General features: G+C 48.6%; 9 protein-coding genes across 9 annotated transcripts; 4 read left to right on the top strand and 5 right to left on the bottom strand.

Moving 5' to 3' along the window:
* Positions 1 to 233: 233 nt before the first annotated feature.
* Positions 234 to 1,517, bottom strand: BP5553_07174 (uncharacterized protein; the record flags this gene model as incomplete). Its single annotated transcript, XM_032015797.1, has 1 exon — positions 234 to 1,517. One exon carries the CDS (start codon positions 1,515 to 1,517, stop codon positions 234 to 236), a length of 1,284 nt encoding a protein of 427 aa, XP_031868066.1.
* An 849-nt stretch (positions 1,518 to 2,366) lies between these two features.
* BP5553_07173 (putative Acyl-CoA dehydrogenase family member 11) lies at positions 2,367 to 3,966 on the top strand (the record flags this gene model as incomplete). The annotated part of the gene is made up of 5 exons (XM_032015796.1): positions 2,367 to 2,390; positions 2,466 to 2,542; positions 2,618 to 3,044; positions 3,093 to 3,410; positions 3,466 to 3,966. 5 exons carry the CDS (start codon positions 2,367 to 2,369, stop codon positions 3,964 to 3,966), a joined length of 1,347 nt encoding a protein of 448 aa, XP_031868065.1.
* A 680-nt stretch (positions 3,967 to 4,646) lies between these two features.
* BP5553_07172 (Uncharacterized protein) lies at positions 4,647 to 5,123 on the top strand (the record flags this gene model as incomplete). Its single annotated transcript, XM_032015795.1, has 3 exons — positions 4,647 to 4,786; positions 4,861 to 4,950; positions 5,018 to 5,123. The coding sequence occupies 3 exons, from the start codon at positions 4,647 to 4,649 to the stop codon at positions 5,121 to 5,123; spliced, it is 336 nt and encodes a 111-aa protein (XP_031868064.1).
* Positions 5,124 to 5,669: 546 nt separating this feature from the next.
* BP5553_07171 (GTP-binding protein-like protein) lies at positions 5,670 to 7,114 on the bottom strand (the record flags this gene model as incomplete). The annotated part of the gene is made up of 6 exons (XM_032015794.1): positions 5,670 to 6,255; positions 6,338 to 6,769; positions 6,833 to 6,857; positions 6,914 to 6,928; positions 7,007 to 7,035; positions 7,086 to 7,114. The coding sequence occupies 6 exons, from the start codon at positions 7,112 to 7,114 to the stop codon at positions 5,670 to 5,672; spliced, it is 1,116 nt and encodes a 371-aa protein (XP_031868063.1).
* Positions 7,115 to 7,354: 240 nt separating this feature from the next.
* Positions 7,355 to 11,956, bottom strand: BP5553_07170 (DNA polymerase; the record flags this gene model as incomplete). The annotated part of the gene is made up of 6 exons (XM_032015793.1): positions 7,355 to 7,494; positions 7,544 to 9,098; positions 9,150 to 10,441; positions 10,488 to 11,454; positions 11,507 to 11,610; positions 11,659 to 11,956. 6 exons carry the CDS (start codon positions 11,954 to 11,956, stop codon positions 7,355 to 7,357), a joined length of 4,356 nt encoding a protein of 1,451 aa, XP_031868062.1.
* Positions 11,957 to 12,319: 363 nt separating this feature from the next.
* BP5553_07169 (uncharacterized protein) lies at positions 12,320 to 14,706 on the top strand (the record flags this gene model as incomplete). The annotated part of the gene is made up of 2 exons (XM_032015792.1): positions 12,320 to 12,964; positions 13,021 to 14,706. 2 exons carry the CDS (start codon positions 12,320 to 12,322, stop codon positions 14,704 to 14,706), a joined length of 2,331 nt encoding a protein of 776 aa, XP_031868061.1.
* Positions 14,707 to 15,119: 413 nt separating this feature from the next.
* BP5553_07168 (uncharacterized protein) lies at positions 15,120 to 18,874 on the bottom strand (the record flags this gene model as incomplete). The annotated part of the gene is made up of 5 exons (XM_032015791.1): positions 15,120 to 17,255; positions 17,306 to 17,681; positions 17,732 to 17,996; positions 18,168 to 18,461; positions 18,514 to 18,874. The coding sequence occupies 5 exons, from the start codon at positions 18,872 to 18,874 to the stop codon at positions 15,120 to 15,122; spliced, it is 3,432 nt and encodes a 1,143-aa protein (XP_031868060.1).
* Positions 18,875 to 20,128: 1,254 nt separating this feature from the next.
* BP5553_07167 (RNA-binding, RBD) lies at positions 20,129 to 21,316 on the top strand (the record flags this gene model as incomplete). Its single annotated transcript, XM_032015790.1, has 4 exons — positions 20,129 to 20,177; positions 20,246 to 20,385; positions 20,457 to 20,918; positions 20,966 to 21,316. The coding sequence occupies 4 exons, from the start codon at positions 20,129 to 20,131 to the stop codon at positions 21,314 to 21,316; spliced, it is 1,002 nt and encodes a 333-aa protein (XP_031868059.1).
* Positions 21,317 to 22,351: 1,035 nt separating this feature from the next.
* On the bottom strand, positions 22,352 to 25,247 carry BP5553_07166 (Kinase containing protein; the record flags this gene model as incomplete). The annotated part of the gene is made up of 5 exons (XM_032015789.1): positions 22,352 to 23,187; positions 23,238 to 23,982; positions 24,032 to 24,191; positions 24,250 to 24,449; positions 24,504 to 25,247. 5 exons carry the CDS (start codon positions 25,245 to 25,247, stop codon positions 22,352 to 22,354), a joined length of 2,685 nt encoding a protein of 894 aa, XP_031868058.1.
* Positions 25,248 to 25,750: the final 503 nt, after the last annotated feature.

The following is a 25,750-nucleotide window of genomic DNA, read 5'->3' as shown; positions in this document are numbered from 1 at the left end:
TATTATTTGAGGTCCCTAGGCATTTCTTTCTCCTGATATAAGAGGGAGCATTAGATAGATGGTGACTTCATGTCATATATTTAGATCCCAGCACCAAACTTCTATGCCCGTCTAAAAATATCTCTATTCGGCATCTACTGCCATGATTGTACCGTATCTCGAATTATTCATTAAAGCCCCCTAAGATGTCATCCCTTATGGGTTTCTGTATCAAGTTTCTCTCCTTGCCAGCTTCACTGCCGCATTAAACCATCAAAATATGGCACCTCAACATAACTTGGTGGTTGATCTCCCATTGCCTGACCATCCTCCATCGCCTGATCATACTCTATCGCCTGATCATACTCTACCGCCTGATCATACTCTACTGCCTGCCAGTCATTAGCTAACTGCCAGTCGTCCGCTAACTGCCCGTCATCCACTGCCTGACCGCCGTCCCCTCTAGGCTCATCGAGCATCGCCTGGTCATCCTCGGTTGTTTGATCGTCCTTAACTGCCTGGACGCCCTTCCCCTTCACCTCCCCCTCAACCCGAGCTTCCTTAACCCCGCCTTCCTGCTTCTGAGCTCGTTCACTCATATCCATTGCTCTCTCTAACTTGAGTATAAAACTCGGCTTAGTCCTCTCAAAGCGTTCCCGAGTAAACCTCCTCTCCTGGGCCTTCAAAAACTTCAAATGGTCCTGCATCGCCCCATAACTCGTAAAAACCGCCACGAGCTCTCTCTCCGCATCATTACTATGGCGAAGCTTTCGACGCTCGGCGCCCGCCCAGCCGAGACATCCCACCGCTATTCGGGGGATTTTGAGTTTTGGCTCTTGCGGCTCCGAAGGCTCCTCCTTTGAAGCGGAGACGTAGTACATTTTTATATCGTGCATGGTGTCGAGCAGCAGCCCGCTGATGGACTTCTCGTCCGCGGCCACCAAGATGGATTCTAGGCGTGGGAGACGGGATAGTGCTACCGTGGGCTTTACGCGCTCTCCGGTCCAGTTTGGATGGACCATGATATTGCGCAGGTTCACAAGCTCCGGGGGCAGCGAGTCTATGAAATCTTGCCGCGACTGGTAAGTTTGGGCAAGAGCTGGGTGGCGGCGGACTTCCGGAATTGTCGTCCAGCCAGCGTCAAACCATAGAGAATCATACTTCAGGCTGAAGTGTAGTCGGGATGATGGGGTGTCTATCAAGATGTACTCGCCGTAGAGCAAGCTGGTTTCTCGGGCTTCTCGTGACACTGAGAGGAGCGCGGACGGCTTCCCGAGACGAGTGTAAACATGGTGTAGGGGCGCTTCCAGGCGCTTACATCGGATAATCGATGGAGTGATGGCGTATTCCCATATTTTGATTCGGATCTCTATTGGGAGATCTGTGAACCGTGGAAATGAGAGAGACACAGCTGTAGAGGTACTTGTAGACGTAGCCTCGTCGGCGAGCGGCTCTAGCATGGCCGAGGACGTTGTTTGCGGTGGCCCCATCTCCGTGTCTGGTGGTTTGGAAATCATCGGATGTAATTGTTCGTCCATGATTGCTATTTCTATTTCTCGTTGAAGTGGAAAGAGAGGTAAGCGTTTGACAAATCCATTCCCTGGTTGAACATGGCTTTGTGGTGCGACCCCGATACTTCCGCCTCACTGCATGATGATATGTAGCAGAATTGAAATCCGCACATGTACTTGATCTTAGGAATCTGATACAACCTCTTGAGTACGATATACTTGAAGTAAGGGCTGGAATTAAAATTAAAACTAGGTGAGATAAGAGAAAGTAAAGAAAGTAAGAAGCGTGAATGGTTTTATGGATGGGAGGAGATACAAGTACGGTACATAGCCCGGAGTACCCTGAACGTACACGCATCCTGTGACGCAGCTGGCTGGTGTGCCACTTACAGTGCAATTCGAGAGCCTTTCCTTCCACAATACTTTGAACTTTAATAACGGTTCCTACTGTAGGGTGGGCGAGGGCAGCGATAACATATAAATCAGGAGACTAGAGATCAGGCCAGACTGGACTGGACTGGACCTCGGGACCAAGGTGCCGTGGGTAAGAATAACAATAAGGTATACAGTACAGTGCCTTAGAGTAGAATAATACCTCTCTGTAATTCTGTGTCCTTTGGTAGTACCCGGGGCTCGGGGTGGACCTCGGCTCGGTATTTCTCCCCCTGCCAGAGCCGAGCCGAGAGCTATGGCGGAGAAGATGGGGGACAGGCGGGGAGATAACAATATAATAATGTCTTGGGAACCTACGTCTACAGAGTCTTCTACATTGTTTTCCTCTTCATAAACTCAATCGCATTCAATCCCTCACCCACTTCTTGTTGTTATAGTTGAATATTCCCAAAACATTGGAAGTGCTTCCCAACTTTACCAACCATGTCCGACAGAATCCCCGTCATCGTACGAGCTCCCATCCCCCCATCTCCCAATCTTTGCCCCCCAGGTCCAGTTCGCGTTTGCTAAACCATCTTCCAGGCTGTGAATCGAGTCAGCGAGAATGCAAAGAAGACTCTTGATATTGTGAGGAAATTCGTCGAGGAGAAATGCATACCGTGAGTGCCTTCTAGTCCCGAAAATGCTCCCGCCCCAACAACAAACGCAACTTAAAGCTAACCAGCAACTGGCAGTGCCGACCCCATATTCTCAGCCCAGATCGGCGAAGGAGCTCAAAGATGGGATCACCATCCTTCCGTGATCGACGACCTCAAGGTGGAGGCAAGAAAGCTTGGGCTCTGGAATATGTTCCTTGCCAAGGGCCACTACAAAGAATCACCCGGCTTCAGCAACCTCGAGTATGGATTGATGGCAGAGTGGTTGGGCAGATCAAGAACAGCATCCGAGGCGGTTAACTGTGCTGCGCCAGATACCGGAAATATGGAGGTGTTGGCGAAATATGGCAATGAGGCACAGAAGCAGCAATGGCTGAAGCCATTGATGGATGGAGTGATCCGGTCCGCATTCTTGATGACGGAGCCAGATGTTGCTTCTTCGGACGCCACCAACATCCAACTGAGCATGAAGAGGGACGGCAATGACTGGGTGTTAAACGGCAACGTTAGTTCATCCTCATACGAGAGAGTATCATTGCTAACAATTTTTTAGAAATGGTGGTCAAGTGGTGCTGGTGACCCAAGATGTAAGATTTATATTACGATGGGGAAGAGTGACCCTACAAACCCGGACCCCTACAAGCAGCAATCGGTCATCCTAGTCCCAGCCGATACCCCAGGTATTACCATCAACAGAATGCTCACAGTCTACGGTTATGATGATGCCCCTCATGGACATGGACACATCACTTTCAAGAACGTCAGAGTGCCAGCGAGTAACATGGTCCTTGGCCCTGGACGTGGCTTTGAAATTATCCAAGGTCGTCTGGGTCCCGGACGTATCCATCACGCCATGCGTTCGATTGGTGCTGTAAGTTAACACTCCCATCTGTGTTTCATGTCTACGTTAGTCTAACGCACCATAGGCCGAGCAAGCTCTAGACTGGATGCTCATGCGGATCAATGATCCCAAGAAGACCCCATTCGGCAAGCAACTCAAAGAACACGGAGTCATCCTTGAGTGGGTTGCTAAGTCGCGTATCGAAATTGACGCAGCCCGTCTCATTGTCCTGAACGCCGCCATCAAGATCGACGAGCTCGGTGCCAAGGGTGCCTTGAAGGAGATTGCCGAAGCCAAGGTTCTCGTACCGCAAGCCGCACTAAACGTAATCGATCGAGCTATCCAATCCTTCGGTGGTGCTGGTGTCTCTCAAGATACTCCGTTGGCTTACAGCTGGGCCGGCATCCGAACATTGAGGTTAGCTGATGGGCCAGATGAGGTTCATTTACAACAAATGGGACGGAATGAGAATAAGAGAGGCGCAGCAGTTACTGCAACAATCAATAAGCAGAAGGCTGCGTCGGATCAGCTCTTTGCTCAATATAGGGTTGCGAGGGAAGTGCCAGGCCCAAAGCCCAGGTTGTAAAGGATCTATTTCTTCTATATTATCCCAGCAAAGAGGCATAGAATAATGCAGGGGGATGTGGACAATTAAATGTTAAATAGCGTATTTGGAAATTATAGTATCTCAATGTGTTAAACTATTTGGAGCATTTTGATTACTCGTTGCTTACTCCTGCGTGATTCTTTTTGCTCATAATGAATAGCCATTTTTTCCAAAATTGGGGACAAAATACGACTAGAGAATAATTGATTTCGATCTTGCAATGTGTCAAACCATCTGGAGCATTGTGCCTGATTGCCCCAATCTCCACGAATATAGCGGTGTTATTGCCGACAAACATCGATTTGTTCCTACAATGCGCGATACCAGAGAATAATTGATTTCGATCACCCATAGCAACCTCGAAATTATCATTGCAATGCGTTGTCATTGAGTCATGGGCAAGGATCTCGAGGCTGAACTGGCATTTTTTCGGCGTTGCCCTGCCGTTGCCATGTCGCCCCTCGAGTGTTGACATCAAGCTTTCCGACCGACGTACTTTTTCTACATCTACATAACCACCACCACCAAACCTCAAAGAACACCGCAACGAACAACCACTTCCACATCATCTCTCTCCAAAGCCTCTCGATAAATCAATTGAACCTTAAATTCTAAGGCATCCCACAAACACAAACCCCACCCATCAAACTCCGTTCGATATGTCGTCCAACGTCCTCGCCGATAAAGATATCAACACCTCGGCCCCAGAAGCCGGAGGAGCAAAGATGGATGGAAAGGCCGATGTCAAGAGCATGGACTATCATCGCCAAGTGCTGCAAAGCAAGCTCGATCAGGGACAGTATGCACTCCCTAATCTTATCTATCTCCTCCCATTATCACAATCAACAATCGCTAACACAAGGCGCAATCCAGGGCTAAGCAATCATACGTCTCCCCATCCGACAACATCATGAGCCCTTGCACCGCAAAGCTTAGTGCATACCGAAACAAGCAGATTGGAAAGTGAGTATATTGCTCGTCTTCCCCATGTACGCGTAATACAACAGTATGCTAATTCAGAATTAATCAGAGCTGTGAAGCCCAAGTCTCTCTTCGCGAAGACTTCAGCCAAGAACCTAGCTTCCGGAAACCCTTTCGCCCCTAGCAATGTAGAGAAGAAGCTTGACGGACAATGATTCATAACCCAGTATTGACGCCTTAGCCTGGGGATCGGTCGGCTTGTAAGAGTATTTATGACTTGGGGATGATATGCATTGGGGGACCCATGACTTTGGGTTTCCACTTCGCAGCTTTACACTTTACACAACAATCCATGGAGGCATGGGCACCGTACGGCATATCAATAGGGAGATATTCTGGTGCCGAGCCTATGGGTGCACAATTGGTGGGTATTTGGCTTATGATGACAAGGGTTTAGACCTTAATGACAGGATGGCGATTTCACTTATGACGCCTGGGTTTACGGAGTTATTGAGGTTACTGAGATAACTTGGGTATGCTTTGTGTTTATTGCTAGTGTCACCTGTCATTGGACATAAAACAGGGAATGAAACACTCTTTTATTATTTCTGCTTGCTCCATCTTGAATGCCGTGATATATCTCTCGTTGATCAATCTACACCTTGCATCCCCATCCGTTATCATTATTGATATGCACATACTAGTAGCTACTGGAATACCGATGAATTCCTTCGAGCATGCTGCTCATTCTCTAACTTTATCTAAGCCCTCCAGTTGCTAACAATACTAACAACATCCTCATCCGCCACTGGATGTCCTAAGCCCACCCTCTGGGGAACATGCCTGGCACTAGCTCCCCACACCAACGCATACTTAAAAGTATCCTTCAGCGTCCGGTGAACCTGATCACAGACATCCTCAATGGTGCTATTACTCCGCACAATCAACGCCTCGCTAAAATCCGGATCCACGCCCTTCCTCTTCGTATAAATCCTAATCAGCTTCAATTCTTGCCAACACCGCTCCACTACATCCTGGATCCCCAGATCAAGCTCGCAGCTCATGACAACCGTGTGCGGCTCCCTCGCGAGCTTGTCCAGGAAGTCGAGGGACACAGAATCGATCTTGTTGTACACGTAGAGGCATTTAATGTACTTGCGGTGGTCTTTCATGATGACATCAATAAAATCGTCGACGGTGACGTTTTCATCTCGGACGAGCACCTCGCAGTTGAGGATCTTGTAGTCGCGGAGGATGTTGTAGACCATCTTCTGATCGATGTTTTTGGGTGGTGATTGGAACGTGATTTTCATGCCACCCGCTGTTTTGGGCTTTAGATATATGTTCCTGTTACGCTCGTTAGATAAACAAATGCCCCTTTTACTAGCTGGAAATTCGAAAGGCGATGCATAGTAAATATGGTACTCACGGCGGCTCTCTGTTCAACCTAATTCCCACAGCTTCTAACTCTGCCTCTAGCAGCGCTCTTTGCTCGGCCTTCTTTGTCGCATCTAGAATCATCAAGATCAAGTCACTCGTCTTCGCTGCACTAATAACCTGTCGTCCTCTTCCCTTCCCCTCGGAAGCACCCTCGATAATACCCGGCAAATCAAGGATTTGGATCTCGGCACCACCATACTCCAACACCCCCGGAATAGCTGTTAATGTGGTGAAGGAATACGCTGCAACCTCACTCTTGGTCTTGGTGATCTTGGAGAGGAACGTGGATTTCCCTACGGAGGGGAAGCCGACGAGGGCGATACGTGCGTCGCCGCTTTTCGAGACATCAAAGCCTGCTCCGCCGCTGGATCCGGCGCCGGGACCGGGCTCGAGGAGTTGGGCTCTGTAACGGGCTAATTTTCTAAAGGGCCGTATAAGTTTTGATCATAACGTGCAAAGGATAAGAGCGGGACGTCCGACGAACCCTTTAAGGAGACCAAGATGATATTCTGGAAGATGTTAGACGGGGTCACGTGGGTTAAAATATGGGATTATTTTTACGTACCAGTTGCCTTGTTTTCTGAATGAGAGGTCAGTGGATTATTCTATAGTTCTCTATTTGAACCTATTGCTGCAGTTGCCAGGAGTGGGCGCGTACTTTGGGTCCTCCTCATCTCATCCTCAATCCTGCAGAGAAAGTAAGCTCACATCCACACTCTATTCAGAACGTTACTCACTCCTTGATCTTCTCTGTTATGTTCACCATCTTGACGGTAATTCAAACACTTTGATTTATACCTCAAAAAATTATCCACAAATGATTGCGGGTTACTCTGGTTGCAGGCTATTCGATGAATTGGAGAACTGAGGACGGTGGCAAATGGCAGAATCAGCGCACTAAGCCGTTTTAGGATGACTGTATCAAAATAGTATTTCCATTGATGACCTATGCCTCCGAACGCCCCCAGAGTGATACCCATAGCCCAACACCGATAAAACAAACATATTATGCTTTGAATCCCAGCTTCCCGAATAAACTATCCATCGCAACCCATTGTCTCCCACACTTATCTAAATATTTATCCACTACACCTTTCAACGTGCCAAACCGCACTCGATTATGTTCAACAAGTGCCAGTACACGGTCTATGATTATGGTTAACTTATTTCTATACTCGATAGAGACATCTCTTACCTTTTTCCATACCCCTAGCCGCGCTCTTAGCCTTCTCCACATCAAACAGAGAGGCGAAATAGAGAAGCTGATTATATATCATCTTCTCCGTGTACTCATAATGCATCTTCCCTGAGCAGCCACTTGCAAGTCCCTTAGGCCCCAGACATCGAGGGCCATCGACACTCAATTGCCTAGTGCGATTGCCACAAGCTTGATCATCACAGATCAACCAGCCTTCGTAGTATTTACTAGTCTGTTGCCGAATTGCATGCTCGAGCTGAGCCACTATGGCTATGTTTGGCATTGTATATCCGCAGGCACAGGTGATGCCAGTCGGAGAGCACACATCATGACTCTCAACAAGTCCTTCGAAGCCGAACGACATCTTGCATCCCCTGCATCGAAGCTCGAGGCGCGCGGCATCTTTAAAGCGTACTGCATCGTCAATCTGACTCTCGAGAGGATGGATCTCCGTCTCATTCCCACCGTTAGATGTGTTGGTGATGCTGTATTTCCGCACATCAAGACCAAGACAATCTGCCAAGCGGACGGTATCAGTGCCCGAGATGTTCGCACATAAACGCTCTACTGGAGGGAAGATCTGTTTGTAGAGGTACCATTCCACATCTGGCTTCAAGCCGGAATCAGTTTTCGCTACATCTTGCGGCGTGTAGGAACGCTTTGCAGGAGGCTCGGATGTCGTCTTCCCATCGCCGGTGACAATGTATGCCATGACATCGTCCTTACGTACAGTTTTACCGTTCGCGATTTCGCGTAAAGCCACCTGAACTTGGGGCATGCTGTCTGCATTCGGATAATCCTTTGGTGCTTTTCCAAGCTTGGTGTAAATGGTGTATTTTCTCGTCGGGATTGCATCCTCGCGCATCTTGGCTGATATCTCTCGAAGATAATCATGGATACGAGTGATGACAATTTCTGACTCTTCACCGGAAAGGATTTCGTTTAGAAGTTGCGACGAAACTTCTTTGGACAGGTTGCAGTATTCTCGACGCTTCATGTCGAGTCCCTTAACCTCCATCTTATCAACCCATTTACCATCAACTTCCACAAGATTGATCGCCGCATACTTCTTCTTCGCCTGAAGCAGAATTCTTCGGAAGACATTGTCAATATCGATCTCCAGAAGCTTGTAGCGGTCATTTACAGCTTTTTTGAACTCTTTTCCCACCTTGAACGCATCCCCAACATTGTCAACATTAGCGTTAATCATGACGGAATCAGTATCTCCGTAAATGACCTGAAGCGCGCTGCTTTCGGCCAAATCTTTCGTACTTCGCAGGATCTCACGGCCCTTATATGTCGTGAGGACCGCCAGCGGTCGTGCGTAAAACCTAGATTTCGTATATCCGAGACAGCCGTACATAGAATTAGCAGTAAGCTTGAGAGCAAGTTGCTTAATATCCCATGTCGCCAATTCCGAAACTGTAGCATTCTTGCTCTTCATTAAACTCTTGACTTGCCGTCTGCGACTGACGAGAGTAGCGATAAGTTTAGGCAGGATTCCCATATCCTGCTCTTCGGGAACTTCAGGCACTTGGTCTTCATCATCAGACTATTGCCAAGTTAGCGCATATCTGGTGTGGTTGAAGAAAGTGCAACTTACAAGCTTTGTTCTGTCCACTGTCGTGAAGCATATGTTGAACTCTTGGATAATACTGGGATACAGAGAGTTGAAATCCATGACTAGAACGAATTTGTCGTACAATCCCTTTTCTGGCTCAAAAACAAGGCCACCTTTATACTTGTCCTTCTTCTTGACATCTCCTGCTCCCTCTTCTTGGTTTTCTTCCTCGATTTCCCGTTTACCCTTGAAGACAGCTTTGTCAGGGCAAATGAACTTGTTACGGTGAAACTCGTGGAGGAGAATGTACTCGTTACGTTCGGCTCGAGTGCCAGTCAAGGTTCGCGCCCAAGAATTTCCAGCAAGGTTCGTCAAAACTTTTGTCAAGGGAAGCATCTGGACCTTGAGAGCTAGGGCAGCTATGAAGAAAGTATCGGCTTCACAATGACTGATATAATCCATCAACCCTTCCTTCGAAGTCGCCCAAGTCTTAAGAGCGGTCTCATTGTCGATTTCGAGACGATTGGTGCCGGGAAGGTAGAGACTACACATTTCTGTGAGACTCCACGACGTGCACTTGGTCATTGTTGATTTTCCGGCATCATTAGCTAAATCGCACAAAAGTCGCCCTGACAGCAAGGATCGCTCAGCGAAGAAGTTGCCTCCCATCTTTCCCATTGTGCTTGGCCACTGAGTACGCCGCATTCGACCTATACGGGACCATTGAGGCGTTCTTCTAGCTTGAAGTCGGTTGAAGAGAATGCTTAATTCTACGCCTTCAAGTTGGTGGCCAATCAGAACATCCGGATCAACCAGATTGAGCTGGGCCAGAAAAAAGCTTAGTATTTCTTGCTCGTGCTTCACAAGCTTCACAAGGCCTTTGCCTCGTTTCTTGACCTCAGCGTCAAATCCAATTGGGAAATTTGAAGCTACAGGGCGCATAGTTGTGAATGAGCGGCAGGGCAGCTTTTCGGGGGATGTGGTGTCGGTGAGTGAGATGTCATGATAAACTCGGGCGCTGATGGCAAGGATTTCCTGCTTGTTCTCCTTGACGTTTAGAACGGTCCTCAAAGCAACGCTCATGAGAGTCAGCGGTGGCGCCTCCATGCTCTCCGACTCGCTCAAGGGCGTGATCAGGTTAGGTTTCGAGACTTGGACCTCCAATTTACAGTGGGAAGAGTTGTTGAGAACTCCAAATTCCGCATCCTCAATTCGCAGCCAACATGGGCCCATTATGTTCTTCCAGAGTACGAATTGTTCGAAGAGCGGCGTATTTGAGCCAAACACATGGGAGTATGTTGACCCAGTCTGGTGCTCGGGTTGGAGTTGGGGTTCTATAGAGGTTAGTAGGGCAAGACGCACAAGCGCAATTAGACTCACTAGGATATGGGTATAGAAGCTTTAAATACTCGGCCTCCTTTGGTATGTGTTCAAGCTCAAAAGCGTACTTCCTTGTACATGGCTTAATCATGTGCATTCCGACCCTTAATTTGGTCATCATATCATCAACTTCCTCATACACGTCCTTCATATCGACCTCTTCGTTGGTATCTTTCCCATGCCGTTGGCGATATTGTCGGGGCAAAAAGAAAAGTTTCCGAAGGATATTATCCACTTTAACAAAACAGCTGACATAGGAGCCAGTTTTCTTGTTCTGAACTTTACCGAAGAGACATAAGCTGCCATTAACTTCCGTATAATCAGTCCAAAACATTCGAAGACTGCCGTCTTCTTCGATTGCATCAAGATGATCGAGTTTGCCGAATGACATCGTCTCCGACGTTTGGCTGCTGTTCATGACATTTAAATTTTCCGTCACATCATTCCAGGAGGAGGCGTCAACACGCTCTGAGGATGGCCGTATTGGTGACGAGCTAGCAGGAGAAGGATATGCCTCAGTCTTTTTGATCTTTGGGGCGGGTCTGGTGCCCGACATATTGACACTCGCGGTCACAATCCCATCAGCTTGGGCAACTTCCATCATGTCTTCCTCCTCGTCTTCTGCCTTAATAGCACTATGGGATTTCCTTTCCACGGCTCTGGCCACAGGGGATGATGGTTGGGGATCGCTCATAGCAAAGTCACCATCATCCATATTCATCATGAAGTCGCCATCATCACCATGGTCCGATTCTTTAGGCGGAGTCGTGGGAGCCCGTCTATCTACTAACTTTGCTTTCTTTGCCAACGGCCGTCGACTATCAGCAGACGGAGAAAGTGGCCGGGGTCTTCGTTTGTCTTGTATTCTGCTGCTCCGGCTTGATTGAGAAATGGGCGGGGGCAGACGGCTTTCGACTTCGCCGAGCAAACCAGCTAGAAAATCGTCGTCTTCTTTCGTCTTGACTGGCTACAGATATTATTAGCCACATGGCATCTTATTGAACCCTCGGACTGCATACCTTTGCCTTGGGCTGCGCAGCAGCTGGGCCTTTGGTAAAGTAGTTGCTGATGCCTTTGTCTATTTTCTCCTTATTTGCTTTCTCTTCCTCGCGTTTGCGTTTGGCTGTGATCGTTAGACTATCAAGCATTGATCTAGGCATATATGACTTACCAGCCTTTGCAGCTTTGCCCCCCCTAGCTGGCAGTTCCTCCTCACTTTCCGAGCCATATCCACGGGGGCGGTCCCACTCCTCGCGCCCATCATCTGCGTAACCTTCGCCATTGTCATCTATAACAAAATCATCCTGATTCAAGCGCTCTCTGACAACCTTTTTATACCCATCCTCGTCCACTTCCTCGTACAAATCCTCTTCCTGGTGAACTTGGTACGTATCGAGACGTTTCTTGCCGGATTCTCGAAGGGCACGAAGTTCTGCAAATTTTGAACGTGCAGTAGCTGCCTTAGACATTGTATAGATTCGTTATTGGTCCTCAATTGAGCATCGTTTGAGAAAGGTGGGAGAATAGGACACTCGAGGGTTGTGAGTTGTATGCTGAGGAATTGTGTAGTCGTGGTGGTTGGTACCTCGTACTTGGGAGGAATACGGAATACTACGGACGCGTGAAAGTAAACCATCAACGCGAGAATCAACGCGATGCGCGAATCCCTGCCGCGGCTGCTGCAGGTGCAGGGGTCCCTGGGTGCCTGAGGTGGTGCGGCCGCTAGGCCTAATCGACGGGTCAATCTCAGAAAAAGATTCGCGACAAGAACCCTTTGAGTTCACGATATCACCAAGAGTTTTTCGCTCGGGAATTCACCATCGCGATCTGCAATGCTGTCTTGTAGCACATGCAGGGAACGGTGCCTACAAGCTCTCCTCGGGGGTTCGGCCGCTTCATCACCAATTTTGAGAACTCCTTTTGCTGCGAACCTTGGAAGGGAGCACCTCTCAAGGAACTATGGGACCACGTCCAACCCGTCCAAGAGACCTACCGCCATAGCTTCGCATCTGCAAAATGCGACCCCCTTATCGAACGGAAATCGATCTTTTAATAATGCTACCACTAGCAAAGACAAACCATCATACCAAGGGAAACCATCGTACCAAGGGAAATCATCGTACGAAGGCAAATCATCGTACGAAGGCAAATCACTGTACCAAGGCAAACCACCGTACCAGGGCAAATCGCTGTACCAAGGCCGCACAGCAGGGTATCCCTTTCCTATATCGCGCAAAGAACAAGAGTTGGAACGGTTAATGGGAAATGTTCTGCAGAAGCACCCTGCCTATGGAACTGATCCTCTGAAACTCGCCGACTACGTGCGGAAGGCTTTGAATGGCGATGACTTCGAGGCTGCTCTGGGGGTTACTCGAGCGGCGAGTAAAACTCTTCAATGCGTAGTGAGCTGGAATCATTTGATTGATTGGCAGTTGAGTAAGGGGAAGATGAATGCTGCTATCAAAACTTATAATGAGGTACGTGGAAGCTTGCCATGCGATTATGTTTTGGGTAACTACTAACTCTCCCCTAGATGAAGAAACGCGGCCAGCAACCTGACTCCCACACTTTCACGATCATTATCAGAGGCTGCACCGAACATAAGAATCTGCCTGAAGCACTTGAGAAAGTGCTGGCGATATATCACTCAATGCAGTCTCCGACATCGCGTCTTAAGCCGAACGCAATACATTTAAACGCTATTTTGAAGCTGTGTGGACGGGCAAGGGACATGCATGCTATGTTTGAGATTGTAGCTAGTATGCCAGGCAAAGGCGTGACGGCACCGAACAACTTGACTTTTACGACAATCCTCAATGCCCTCCGAGCAAATGTGGATTTTGATTTCCGGGGCAATTCATCCCCACTGGAGAAGAGGCGAAACACTCAGAAAGCTATTCTTAACGCCCGGCATATCTGGAAAGATATCACGAAGCGTTGGCGTAAAGGAGATATACGGATCGATGAGGAGCTCGTCTGCGCCATGGGGCGTCTTATGCTCCTTGGTGACTCCCAAGATGTGGATGATATTCTCTCGTTGGTTGAACAAACTATGGATATACCTCGCCAAGTCCCGAGCCTACATTCTAAAGAGCGCAAGTTAATCGACCCTTCAAAGCAAGGCAATCTGGAAGCCGAAGACTCGAGGCCTGCCCTTGGAGAGTCTTCTCAAGCTTCCGCTGACACACTCCAAGTTTCAACAGTGGACAGTTTCGAAGTCATCAAAGTACCAAAAGCTCCATCTCCGGGGACGAGCGCATATGCTGCGCCTGGGCGGAACGTGTTGTCCCTAGTTCTGAAAGCTTTGGCGAACCAGAGGCTAAAGGCGCCTGCTACTTTGTACTGGGACATTTTCGTGCATAAGCTTGGAGTTCAGCCAGATACCAACAACTATAACGAATACCTCCGTATTCTCCGGGTAGCAAGAGCAAGCAGTCTGACAGTTCAGTTGCTTCAGCGAATGCCAGAATCAATCATGGCAACGGCGACCTTCCGCATAGCAATATCATCTTGCGAGCGAGATAAAAACAACCCAAGTGCGTTCAGCAATGCTAGCAAAGTTGTCGACATAATGACTTCTGCTCTCACAGTCCCTGATATACAAGTGTTAAACCAATATCTGGAAGTGGCTGTAACAGGCGGAGCCGCCGCGAATGCATCCGACAAGGAATCCTCAAAACTTGACCGTGGGAAGCAAATTATCCGGGCCCTTGAGCGCCTCAACCCCTCCTTCATCAACATCAAAACGTACATGTTCAAAGACTGTCCCCCCGAATTAGACATGACACCACAAGAATTCACCGAAGCCCGGGAAGCCGTCCTCGTTCTAACCCGCCGAATGATCTCCGCCTGCACCATACTAGTAGAGAAAGCCCTCGCGCCCCCCTCGAAAATCGCCGAAATCAATGAACAACGCAACAAGTTGTCTTCCTTCATGACACGCTACGCCAACGCAAAATTCAAGACCCCTGGGTCAAAAATCCATGAGCTCCCCCCTCACCTCGTGGGGTATGTCAATAGCCATTACCTCAACAAGGCCATGGTCAGAGCGCAAATTTCAGAGGAGAAGTGGGACGCCTTCGTAAAGCGACTCGAAACTGAGTATAAGTTTGAGCAAGATCAAAAGCTGCAGGCGAAGGAAATGCAGGCGGATTCTGCCAAGGCTGCCTCAGTTTTACGTTTCGAGCGACAACAAAAGAAACAGGAGTACCTTAACTAGTCTAGTGAATGGCCACCAAAACGAAGGTCCGCTGAAAATGGTTCCTCCAGTTCCCAAATCGGATACAGCCAATGGTATCGCCAGCTTTCGCTTGTATAATACTTTCTTTTGGGGAAACATATTTGTATTATAAAGGCGCAAATATATGCGTCGCATATCCCGCAATACCGTCTACATAGTCGGGGATAGACTGCGAACAGAGATGAATATCATGCATTGTATACTAATTCTATGAACTCATGCTTCTTCCTTCAGTAGCATGAGAGTGTGCGTTTCAATCTCTCCACCACACTTGATCCCTCAAACCATTTTGAATTCTTATAACAATATTGGGTATAGTACCAATGCCAAACTCCTTTAATGTCAATATCGACCTCCTCAGTTGATAGTATTCCAATCCTCCGTTGTGGAACTCATTTCATGTTGGTCAAGGTCTGCAATGGACGTTGTCTTGATGCCGTTATCTTCTCCTCATCGTCCTTATACGTCCACGTCCTTTCCAAAGCTTCTCCAAAAGCGGAACTGTTTTCTGTATCTGCATCGCTCAGTGTTGAAAATGACCTTGGCGAGGGAGATGGATATCGTGGACCTTCTGAAGCTTGCCTCCGGTCAGTGGTAATGACACGACCAGTCCCGTATTGCCTAAATAGGGTGTCAGGTAGGGTGCCGAATCGAGATATCGATCGAGGGCGAAGTGGGATTTCAGCCTTGTGTCCCAGCTCCAGGCTTTGCTTTGCAAATTTGCTGCATCGAGCCGATTTCCCCATAACTCGACAATCCAAATCATCGGGATTGGTTTCTGACGGGGCCCTGGCTCCCTCGCTGGCGTCGAAGTTAGGAGTACATTGTTCCCTATGCGGTATTCGCTGATCTGGACATTCAAAATAGCGGGTGGCATCGATCTCGGTTCCTTCGGTCTCGTTCTTGGGTGCTGCAAAGGCCGAAAATTCAAACCTAGAAGGAGATAATACAGTTGAGCTAGTTCTCATTCCCGTGTGGCTAGCAGCAGGAAATTTACTAGCAGATGCTTTTGGGATGCGATTTTGGTGTTCAACGCTACTAGAGATGTTGATTAGAGGCTGATGTACCGGGGATGGAGCTGGTTCTGTCTGGGTATATTTCTGCGAGGTACTCGATCTGTAGTGGTATCGATTCGTCTCGACTCCAGCGGAGATCCCTATTTCAGAGAGCCCTTTAGCCTGTCTATTTGACTCGACCTTGCCTCTTGAAGAGGATGCCTGTTTAGTGATGTTTTCGATATGCTCAAATGTCGGGCCCGGATCGGAAGACTGTCGCGGATGGGGCCTCGGAAGTTGGTCACCCCGGATATTGACCTCGTTCAAAGGTCCTAGTGTCTCGCCAATTGTCGCGTCCAGACCATCGTTTCCTACTTCTTCATTTTCTGAATCTTTAGTTGGCACTTCCTTGGGATGCTCTGCTAAATAATCTTTCGCGAGGTCAAACCAAGTCTTAGTACAGCGAGTCTCTTCCACACTTTTCAAGCCGAACAAGAGATCTACTTCGGTACCTGATGCTGTGAACTCATAATTGCTGCTCTCGTCATCTTGCAGCGATATTTTGGGTCCAGAGAATTGGCTTCCTACAAAGCTTAAAGCAATGTCTCTACCAACTTTAGATCCCGCAAGGTAGCCATTCCCAATAGTTGGCTGGACAGCTTGGTCAGTGGGGGTATCTGGGCTTAGGCTTGAGTTTGGCGTTGTATTAGTTAGTGGCGACAGACTAGGAAAATAAGTACAGCCAAAAGCATTATTGGCGACTAATGTTCCTGTTTTGTCTAACAAACCTGCTTCGCCAGATCTAGCCGCGCCCTCCTGTGATTTTTTAAACGCTATATTTCCTTGAAATATGTTTGACTGTTCCAGTCTAGGTCCAGCACCGGAGTTTAGAGTGGCGATAGCTTCAGTAGCATCGTGCACCTCGCGTTCATGTCGAGCCATTCTGGCGGCAGATGCAAAGTGGGCGGTGGAGTCATCATTCATCGGGAGCCAAAGTATCTCCTTCCCCTTCGATCTTAATTCTGGTAGATTTGGAACTCCTGATGGACGTGGGTGAACGTGGATGGTACGAGTCCTTGGATCATAAGTGCAGAAACTGGAGTATTGGCGGTTATAACTTTGGTTATAAAGGTCTGATATTGCATCCGATTTGTTGCTATATCTTTCCCTCCGCAAAGGTTCGTCGTTGACCTGAGGAAACTCCACGAAAACTGGTGCAAGGGAGACATGCCGAGCTTTGTTCGAACATGGACGTCTCGGTTGCTTTCCCCGAATCTTCAGTTGTTCTACGCACTGCCCTCGTGGCCTGTTTTGTCTAGAATCGAGACTGCCTTGACCCGGGCTTTGATTTTCCACCTGCGTGCTGTTGGCTTCGACCCTGTTCAAATTGGCTGTCCTGGAAGATATTTGCTGCAGAGGGTGGTTAGTTTTGGTTTCAAAAGGCTTCGCTATTGATGTGGTCTCCTCGAGCGTCTTGATATGGAAACTGTGGTCCTGTGATGGGACCCTCTTCGCCGTAGTATACGGGAATTTCTTACGTTGATTAGTCTTCAGGTCCCACGAAATGGTGATATAGGCCATACTTTATGTAAGATATCGCTCCCGGTGAAAACTACATTCCAAGCCTCTATCTCACTACTCTCACAGTGGGCTTGGCCCTCGTTATGATTTGAATTATGAAAATTCTTCGTCATCCTGGCTACTGTCAATTTGACGCTTTGCTCAATGCGTTGTTTATCAAGCATCGGGGTGACGTCGGACACCCCTTGTATTGTTTGATACCTCTGGTTTCTAGTTTCTGATCTTTGGATGAAATCCCGATCGAGATCTCGGAAGTAAAATTCTGGTTCTGCCACCTGGAGTCTTACAATTTCATTATCTTCAATGGGCTTGGGAGTGTCCAATAGCTTCCGGTCTGGACTTGCCCCAATATCGCCCATAGGCGTTTTCTTGGCCAAACTAAGTACACGTGAGCTTGGATCCCATGTCGATCATTCAGTCGGCAATACCTCTCCCTTGTCCGGGTCAAATCGGAGCAAGCGTCTTCAACGAAAGTAACTTTTCGGGCAGGCTTCAATGCATTTGGGGCAGGGGCTATTGAGCTTTTCATTTGGCTTGACATCGTGGGTGACGTATCAAGCGACGTGCAGTGAGCTTCTATAAGTGCGCAAAGGTAGTCATCTAGCGTTTTGCTTCTTTGGTCTTCATCCCCAACTAGTAATTTATCGCCTGCTTCATCCTGACACGTAGCTAGTGTTCGGACTTTGCTCCTCCCTGCCGCTTGTGTTAGTTATATTACCAGCGTTCGGAGTGTAAAGAGGCTAACAAGTGCTTGAAAGCGATGCAGAAAGATGGTGTGAACCAGATGGTTCTTCCATCTGCATCGATTGGAACTCTTCATCCACGTTAGTATGGAGATATCAACCACGTCTTGCAAATTCTTACCATTCACCATACTCTTTGTATGGTCAGTACAGCCATCCACGTCTCCGTAGCTTGGGACTACAAGCTGTATTGAAATTTCCTGAGTAGTCGCTCCGTTTGGATGAGTAGCAGAAATGGGCTGACCCACGTTAGTAGCTTCTTGGTGTACGGCTGAGTCTATCAAGGCTGATGAGAGTTTGCCTATCTCGCTGCCATCCCTTAAATTTGCACTACGCGTTGATGAGGCTTGGTGCTTGAGGATTCCTAGAATATTGCCGAGACTCTTTCGCCTTTGGAGGGTTGGAGATATTTCATCTACTCCATTTCGTCAGTGCCAGAGTTGTAGAACCAAATATTATATTCCTACGGTCACATTTGCCCTTCTTGGATAGAGAAGCGGATCTTGCTCTTGTAGCATTAGAAATGGTTAGATTTTCTTCGTTGGTTTGCCTGCCGTTTCTGAGACTGGCGAGGATGCCCCATGTAGACTTTCTTCTACCAGAGACTTGAGAGTTGTGGCTCTCAGATCCTCCTCGAGACTTCCTGCCAGGGCCCCATGATCTCAATACCTCAAACAGTCGAGATCTCTTGGGCGATGATATGCCTGGCAAGGATTGGGAGTCTTTTGTCGGGGCTGATGAGGGATCCATAAGGTCAACGCCCGGAGTAGGAGTATGAGTAGGGGGACTTGGGCCGATTTCCTTGTTTGCTGAAGTAGGAGTAGGCATACTGGTATTTTGTACTCAGCTGCATTCCAGTCAGCTTGATTTCCTATGGGAGAATAAGAGGGACTCGAAAGTCTAATGCTGAAACATGTCTTGAGTCGTGTCTCGGAAATTTGACAATGTGGCTTGTGATGTCGATCACACGGTGACTTACCTATAACCAAAACTGGAATGTTAAAATGTAAGTTATTGGGATGGATTTGTTGTAGTATGTGTATGCTTATGTTGGGAAAAGGAGAACAATAAGAAATAGTTGTTGTTATAGCTTCCGGTGGCACCTGCCATGGAAAGGCGGCCACAACCGCAGCTTCCTCAACTTTTTCTCGCCTTACAATCATTACCAACTTCCCATTCCTGCGCGTCGCACTTTATAGTTCTTTCATTGTAGGAGCTAAACAATGTCTGGGTAGTATAATCTAGTGGTTACTTCACCGTGCACTGAAGTGTACAAATATATATCCTTTGAATGAAAGCTCTACCTCCATACAATCGGCTCAACTCTTCACTTATTCGAGTGTTTTCTTTCCCTTTCTTTCTTTCGTCCTTCCATGCTCCCTGTTAGAAATAGGAGCCGGCGGCACTGCTCATATACCTCAAGCCAGCGCCTTGTATTTAATTATCCCGAGAATGGTAGATCCACTTGCATACACTTTCATTGCCAAGCCGTGGACTACGCCAACGCGTAAAACTCTTTTAGATATTGGGTATATTCCAGAAGCTGCCACGTATTGGAGTTGGTTTGAGCCTTCTTTATGGCAAGTTCAAGTATCAAACTTAAGGACCTGAACTCTAGCTACTGCGGTAATGCGCTGAGCGCTCCTCCGTAACTCTGAGCGACACCGTAAACCTGGCAAGAGCGTCACAAAATTCGACTAACTTTATGATAAATAATTTAACACACTTTACCATTGTTTGAAGGGATTTAGATAGAGCTTATAAGTAATACTTGGAACGTTGTCGTCGGTCATGTGCTATTCATAGACAGAGGTTGCCCCTGGATACAGCTTGGCGGCGCCGCTTTTACGGTATCTCGAGTATCCTTCCCAGCCTTGCGGCTGGCACAGGGGATTTTTGGGATTGCCGGTTTGTCGCCATCCGATCGCGCTTCATCCATCAATCTCACTTCTCGCAACACATTGTGGTTTCACTCTCTTGCTCTATACTGCCCTTTACTCTTATTCCAAGGTCTATTCCAGTTAATATATCACCCATCGGTATTATCAAACGCCCCGTGGACAGACGGTATCCTCGCCCATCATGGCTCCCGGGAAAGTTGCCGCCGACTTCAATGAGATGATCAACAAGAGTACGGAAAGCCCTGGACGCGTGTGGCATACCGAGATTCAGAATCCTATCGCTGATACGTTTTCCTAGATCGTCAGAAACGCAAAAATGAAGCGCTCGCGGAGCAGATATTCAGCAAGAACCGGAGAGCGAGCGCGCCTGGTGCTGGAGTCGCCAGCCGCAAACCAACCGCCGTTCCTTCACTTGCTAGCAGAATCGGTGTCGGAAAGGTATGCTACCTACCTATCTATCTATACGGAGGAGTCAAGGGGAAAACGCGCCGCTGACATATGGCCTGCAGCGGAACCTTTCAACGTCAATGAAGAACCCCAAGAAACCAGCAGCTCGACCATCAGCTGGCAACGTAAATGCAGAATGGACACACGATCTTCACAGCCTGAACAACGTCCCAGGACCTAATGTACCCCGTGGACCAAAGGCCGGACGGGCAAACCGCAAAGAGCTGCTTTCCTCCGTGCTCAACGGCTCTGCTTCATCACCCGCTCTCAACAGTCAATTCAATATCATGGGCGCTTCAAAACCGGGAATATCTATCCGCGGAGTCGCAGGCCCGTATATTGTCGTTGCCAAGAATCTTGCGCCTGGAACGACAGTCGCGGATATCGAGAGCGCAACGGCGCAATTTGGCGGGGCTGTGCTGGCATGTAAGATCATCACAGAGAAACCAAAAGTGATTGCGGAAGTCGAGTTCGAGACGAGAGAAGGCGCCGAGAATGTCGTTGACACTCTCAATAACCAAAACGTAAGGTTCCCGACACTTTTAGAGACTTGCGAGCTAACTCAATATAGGCTGATGGAAACATACTCCATGTTTACCATAAAATTGGCGCTGTTAAGAGCATCAGATCAACCCCATCAACCCCCCAAGGTCCACGAGCAGACCTTATTAACGAGGATACTCGATCTGCCTATGCTGGTTCAGATAGATACACGCCACGAGAGCGCCGACAAAACGACAGGGAAGATATAATGGATGGCTCATACGGCTTCGACAATCGTATGGAGACAGATGACGATAATTACAGCAACGGACGAGACCGAGGGTCGTTGTACAGCGACAATATCGTCGGCAACCGTGGACGAGGCGGCGGCGATAACCAGGATAGACGGGATAGGGGCCGTGGTAACGGATACAGATGAGCGCTGTCTGCCTGCGGCCTCCTCCCTCCTTTCCTACACCCGATCATATGAATCTAAATCATCCACCTTCGATCTTCATCCCCTCCAAAAACAACTGCGAGGCCCGCATCCTTACCCACCAAATGATCTCCGCAAAATGGCAACATTCGATCCATGTTCACGATATAAACAGCGATGCACCGGGGATTTCCTTTTCCACATAAATAACAGAGAATTTAAAGCGCATATCGCTGAGAAACCTGCAGGGGAGGGATACTGCGATAACTGTACTAGTAGGAATGAGAAACTGAGCGAAGTAGAATACCATATCAAATTACGAAGGAAGTGCTGTTCTCTTACTATGTGATTGTGAAAGACTCTTGAGGTAAATATTGTGTTGCAAAAAAAAGGTACTCAAGCTCGCTCCTATGATTATTATGACCAGTGTCAGATCATAGCAGACGAATCTCACTCGAAAACCAAAATTCGTAAAATGTCTAGATCCAAAGCTTGATAGGTAGTACCTAGGTAGCATTATCTAATATAGCTTTCCTAGCGAGGATTTCCATGCGATGAATCTGCTAGATAAATTACACAGAATTGATGATCTTTGAACTCCCTTCAGCCCAGCCAACCAGCAAAGCATTCCCCCAACTCTCCCTCACGCTTCGCGTCGTCCACCTTTAGAACTCACCCAGGGAAAAATTTTCGCATGCTCGTTTCATTCATGACTGTATCCCCAAGATGTAGTTTGTACGAAGTATATGAAATTCGGTCCTTTCCAGCTTTCCTTCCTACAACCGTGGTCCAAATCTATATGATGCCCACCAGTTCGAGCCCTAGCCTCCCTGCATTCATTCTGGTGTCCGTGGGTATCATGAGTGCCGCTGCCGCCAACAACAATGAATGATTCCGCACCTTCGAAGTTAGATCGATTGTACTGACGATATGTGCAATGCACATAGAATAATATACGTGGAGGCGGCAGTTTTATCGACGAGAATGGCGTCGACGGCCAATGCCTGACTCAACAGGCAAAAGGAGAAAATGCAATGCTCAATGCCACTGACTCTGTCCCATGAACCCTTCTTCGAGAGTGCGGTCTTCAAGGTTGCGAATGAAATCCCTATTATTTCTCGCACCTTGGCCACCTTGCGCAGCCCTGCTGCCCCTCCTTCGTGCACTTCCAGGGTTGCCATCAGGAGCTCCATCAGGCGGCGGTGGGTAGTATGCAGGACTGGGTTGGAGGCGGATAGGTTGGCTAGGATCGAGATGGCTGGCAACTCGCTGTATGGTAACCGGTATACCGCCCTGCTGCATTTCCATAGTGGTCGCTCGCTGACGTCCGGCCCTTATATTGGCCTGTTGGTATAGACTCTGTTGTTGCTGGGTGCCAGGGCCATACTGTGATGATGGAACCTGCATTGGAGGATGCGGCATCATGCCCATTTGGTTGTATGCGGCAGGTTGCTGGGCAGGATACGGAGGGGGCGGGCCTTGATGGTTGGTGTGGTTGGTATTTGGAGGATACATGTTGTTGTATATGGGAGGTGCCTGAGGCGGAGCTGTCTGCGTGTATTGGGCATGCTGGACGCCTGCCGCATATTGTGCTTGTGCTGCCGAATGAGCCTGAGCTGAGGCAGCTTGTGCAGCTGCAGCTGCCCGCTGTTTGCTTAGCGCTTCAGCTTGTTGCTGCTGCTGAGTACCGGGTGCCGGGGATCTGTTCACGGAACTGGTTTTCAAGTTCATACTAGGAGGCACAAAAGGACCTGTGTACTTCTGTTGCGTGATGAATGGATGCAGTTTAGCCTGTTGAGGAGACCATCTTTCCAAGGGATTGATATTAAGTAGCCCTCTGACGAAGTCGATGAATGCAACCCGGTTGTTCATTTCTGGAGTTGATTAGTTGACATTCTTCCACGAGTAGTTGTGTTCAGCTTACCTCGATCGATTTCACTTTGCTTCATGTTCTTCCTTGGCATTGCGTATGATCGGATGATCTCCGGTAACGTCGTGGCTTGGAAGTACTTCTTGCTGGGCTGCTCCTTCGTTCCATGCTCACGTGAGTATTGTTCCATACTCTTCAGGTGATATGTCCGTCTCCCAAAGTCATCAACATCATGTCTCTTTTCGAAAAATTCACCTGCCTGCTTCCCCATCTCTAGCATCCAGTTGGGTGGGTTCCCGAGCATTTCCACTATCCGAGATACTTGGTTGTACTCGGATGAACCTGGAAAAAGAGGAAGACCAAGGAAAAGCTCAACAACGATACATCCAAGTGACCACATATCAATGGCGGATGAGTATGGTAGGCCGAGTAGAACTTCTGGGGATCTGTAAAACCTGGACTGGATATATGTGTAGACGGTCTGGCGTTCGTCACAGGCAGATCCGAAATCGATAATCTTGATAATCGGACTTTCGAGATTTTTTAGCAGGATGTTTTCGGGCTTCAAATCGCAATGTATCAGGCGAGCTTTATTCAACAGGCTAAGCCCGTTCAGAAGCTGTTGCGCGAACACGCGCACAAGAGTCGTACTCAATCCACGGAATTGGTTCTGCTTGATTAGCTCGTATAGATTGACGCTCAACAACTCGAACACCAAGCACAGATGCTGGCGATGGATGAAAGTATCCTTAAGCCGCAGAATATGATGGTCGTCGTTCTTATCAAGCTTCGTGTTGAGCTACCAGAACAGTCAGTGTCAAGTCAAACCCGATAGCCGGTCCACTCACCAGGTCAAGCACGGAAACCTCCATCATGCTTTGATTGAAATAGGCGGTCCTATTCTTAACCACTTTAACCGCAACAACCTCCTGCGTCTTCAAGTTTTGGCATTTCACAACTTGGCCAAAGGTACCTTGACCGAGCACGTCAAGGATAAGATATCGATTTCTGTGTGTTGTTAGGAATTGGCATCATCTAAAGTGTGGGTGTGAATCCCATGACATACTTATGGCCAGTCTCCTCCGACCCCAGGATGTCATTCACGTATAGTATATAGTCACTGTCCTCATTGTCATAGCCATCATTCTTGACCCCCTTGCTTGGCTTCGTTAAGACGCGGCGGGGATTTCGGGAGGATTCGTATTTGAAGCTGGGATTGCAGATGCGATATGTGGACGGTAGGTGGCTTGTTAGGGCTTGCAATGGCTAGTATTTTGAACATCAGTTTCAATATGTAACAGCGCATAAGATCTTGCTTACGCTAATGAAACCACCTTCGGGGTTTGCTCTCCGGAACGCTGGCTGAGCACTGATTTTGGGTTGCAAATCAGTCATGCTCCGGATTTTTGCGAACTCAGGAACAGGCCCTCTTCCAGGAGGGCCCTGTGGTTGCGGGACCGGTCGGCGTGGAGATTTGGGGTCGTTCCCAAAAACCGCATTCAGTTGCGCAGTCGCAGAAGAAGGATATGACTCATTGTTTGATGCATACGGAGTGATTGGAGGAAGTTGCTGAGTCTGCTGTCGGCTTTGATAGTAAGAATTGGGCGACGCGAAGGTTCCCAGCCGGGTCGGAGACTGTCGAGGCCCCTGAGCACCATATTGACCTTGCTGGGCGCTGTACGGCGAGCTGGGAGATAATGCCTCCATGGGCGAGTAGCGTTGTGCCGCCGCAGAAGGTTCTTGGGGAGAATGAAGCGTTGCCGATCGACCGCCAGAGAGATGCTGCTGGTGATGGGGTCGCATGGGGTATTTCGCATCTTGCATGGCTACGTCGCCATTCCCATCTCTCATGTGCGGAGTGGCAGTAGGAGAGGCAGTCATGGACTGAGGATGGGCGCCCATTCCACCTTGATATTGATCATATGTGAACCCGGCAGGAGGCTGGGCAAGAGTGACGCCGTTTGTGCTGCTATTGTACTCTCGCGCCTGGTTTGGCGGGGGGTTGCCGTTGTACCTCCTGGACGACGACGCCGAGTCCGAATAAGGCTGCTGCCACTGGTCCATGGCGGCTCTTGACTCAGATGCTGTGAGCGAGTCGTGGAATTATGTCGAGGTGTCGAAAGCAGGGCTGGGTCGTCACCGGCAAATGGGCGCACACACGCAACACAGCGTCAGACGGCGGCCAAGCTATCGAGCCACGAGCCTCCAGTCGATTCGGAACGCGTCGCAATGAAGGTCGGGAGCCTCTCAGCAGAAGAAGACGCAGCTCGTCAAGCTACGATGCATGGCGAGACGGCGAGAGCGAGGCGTGCAGAGGGCCGGTGAGAGGGCGAGAGGAGATGAGGTTGAGGTTGAGGTTGCGGTTGAGGTCGAGGTAGAGATATGGTTTGTAGTTGTAGTAGCGTAGCAGCAGTGGTGGTAGCAAGTGGCTGTGGCTGTTGGTTGCAGTCGTGGAGAGCTGGCCCGCCAATGGATTAGCGCGTGAATCATGGATGGTGTTCGCTGCCGAGCTGCTACGTACGCCTGGAGACAGGAAGGACAACATCAACATCAACAGCATCAGCAAC

The sequence above is a fragment of the Venustampulla echinocandica genome, assembly GCF_003357145.1.
Source record: "Venustampulla echinocandica strain BP 5553 chromosome Unknown scaffold_5, whole genome shotgun sequence".
In the NCBI taxonomy this organism is placed as follows: Eukaryota; Fungi; Ascomycota; class Leotiomycetes; order Helotiales; family Pleuroascaceae; genus Venustampulla; species Venustampulla echinocandica.
This window is presented reverse-complemented; position numbering and strand designations above follow the sequence as displayed.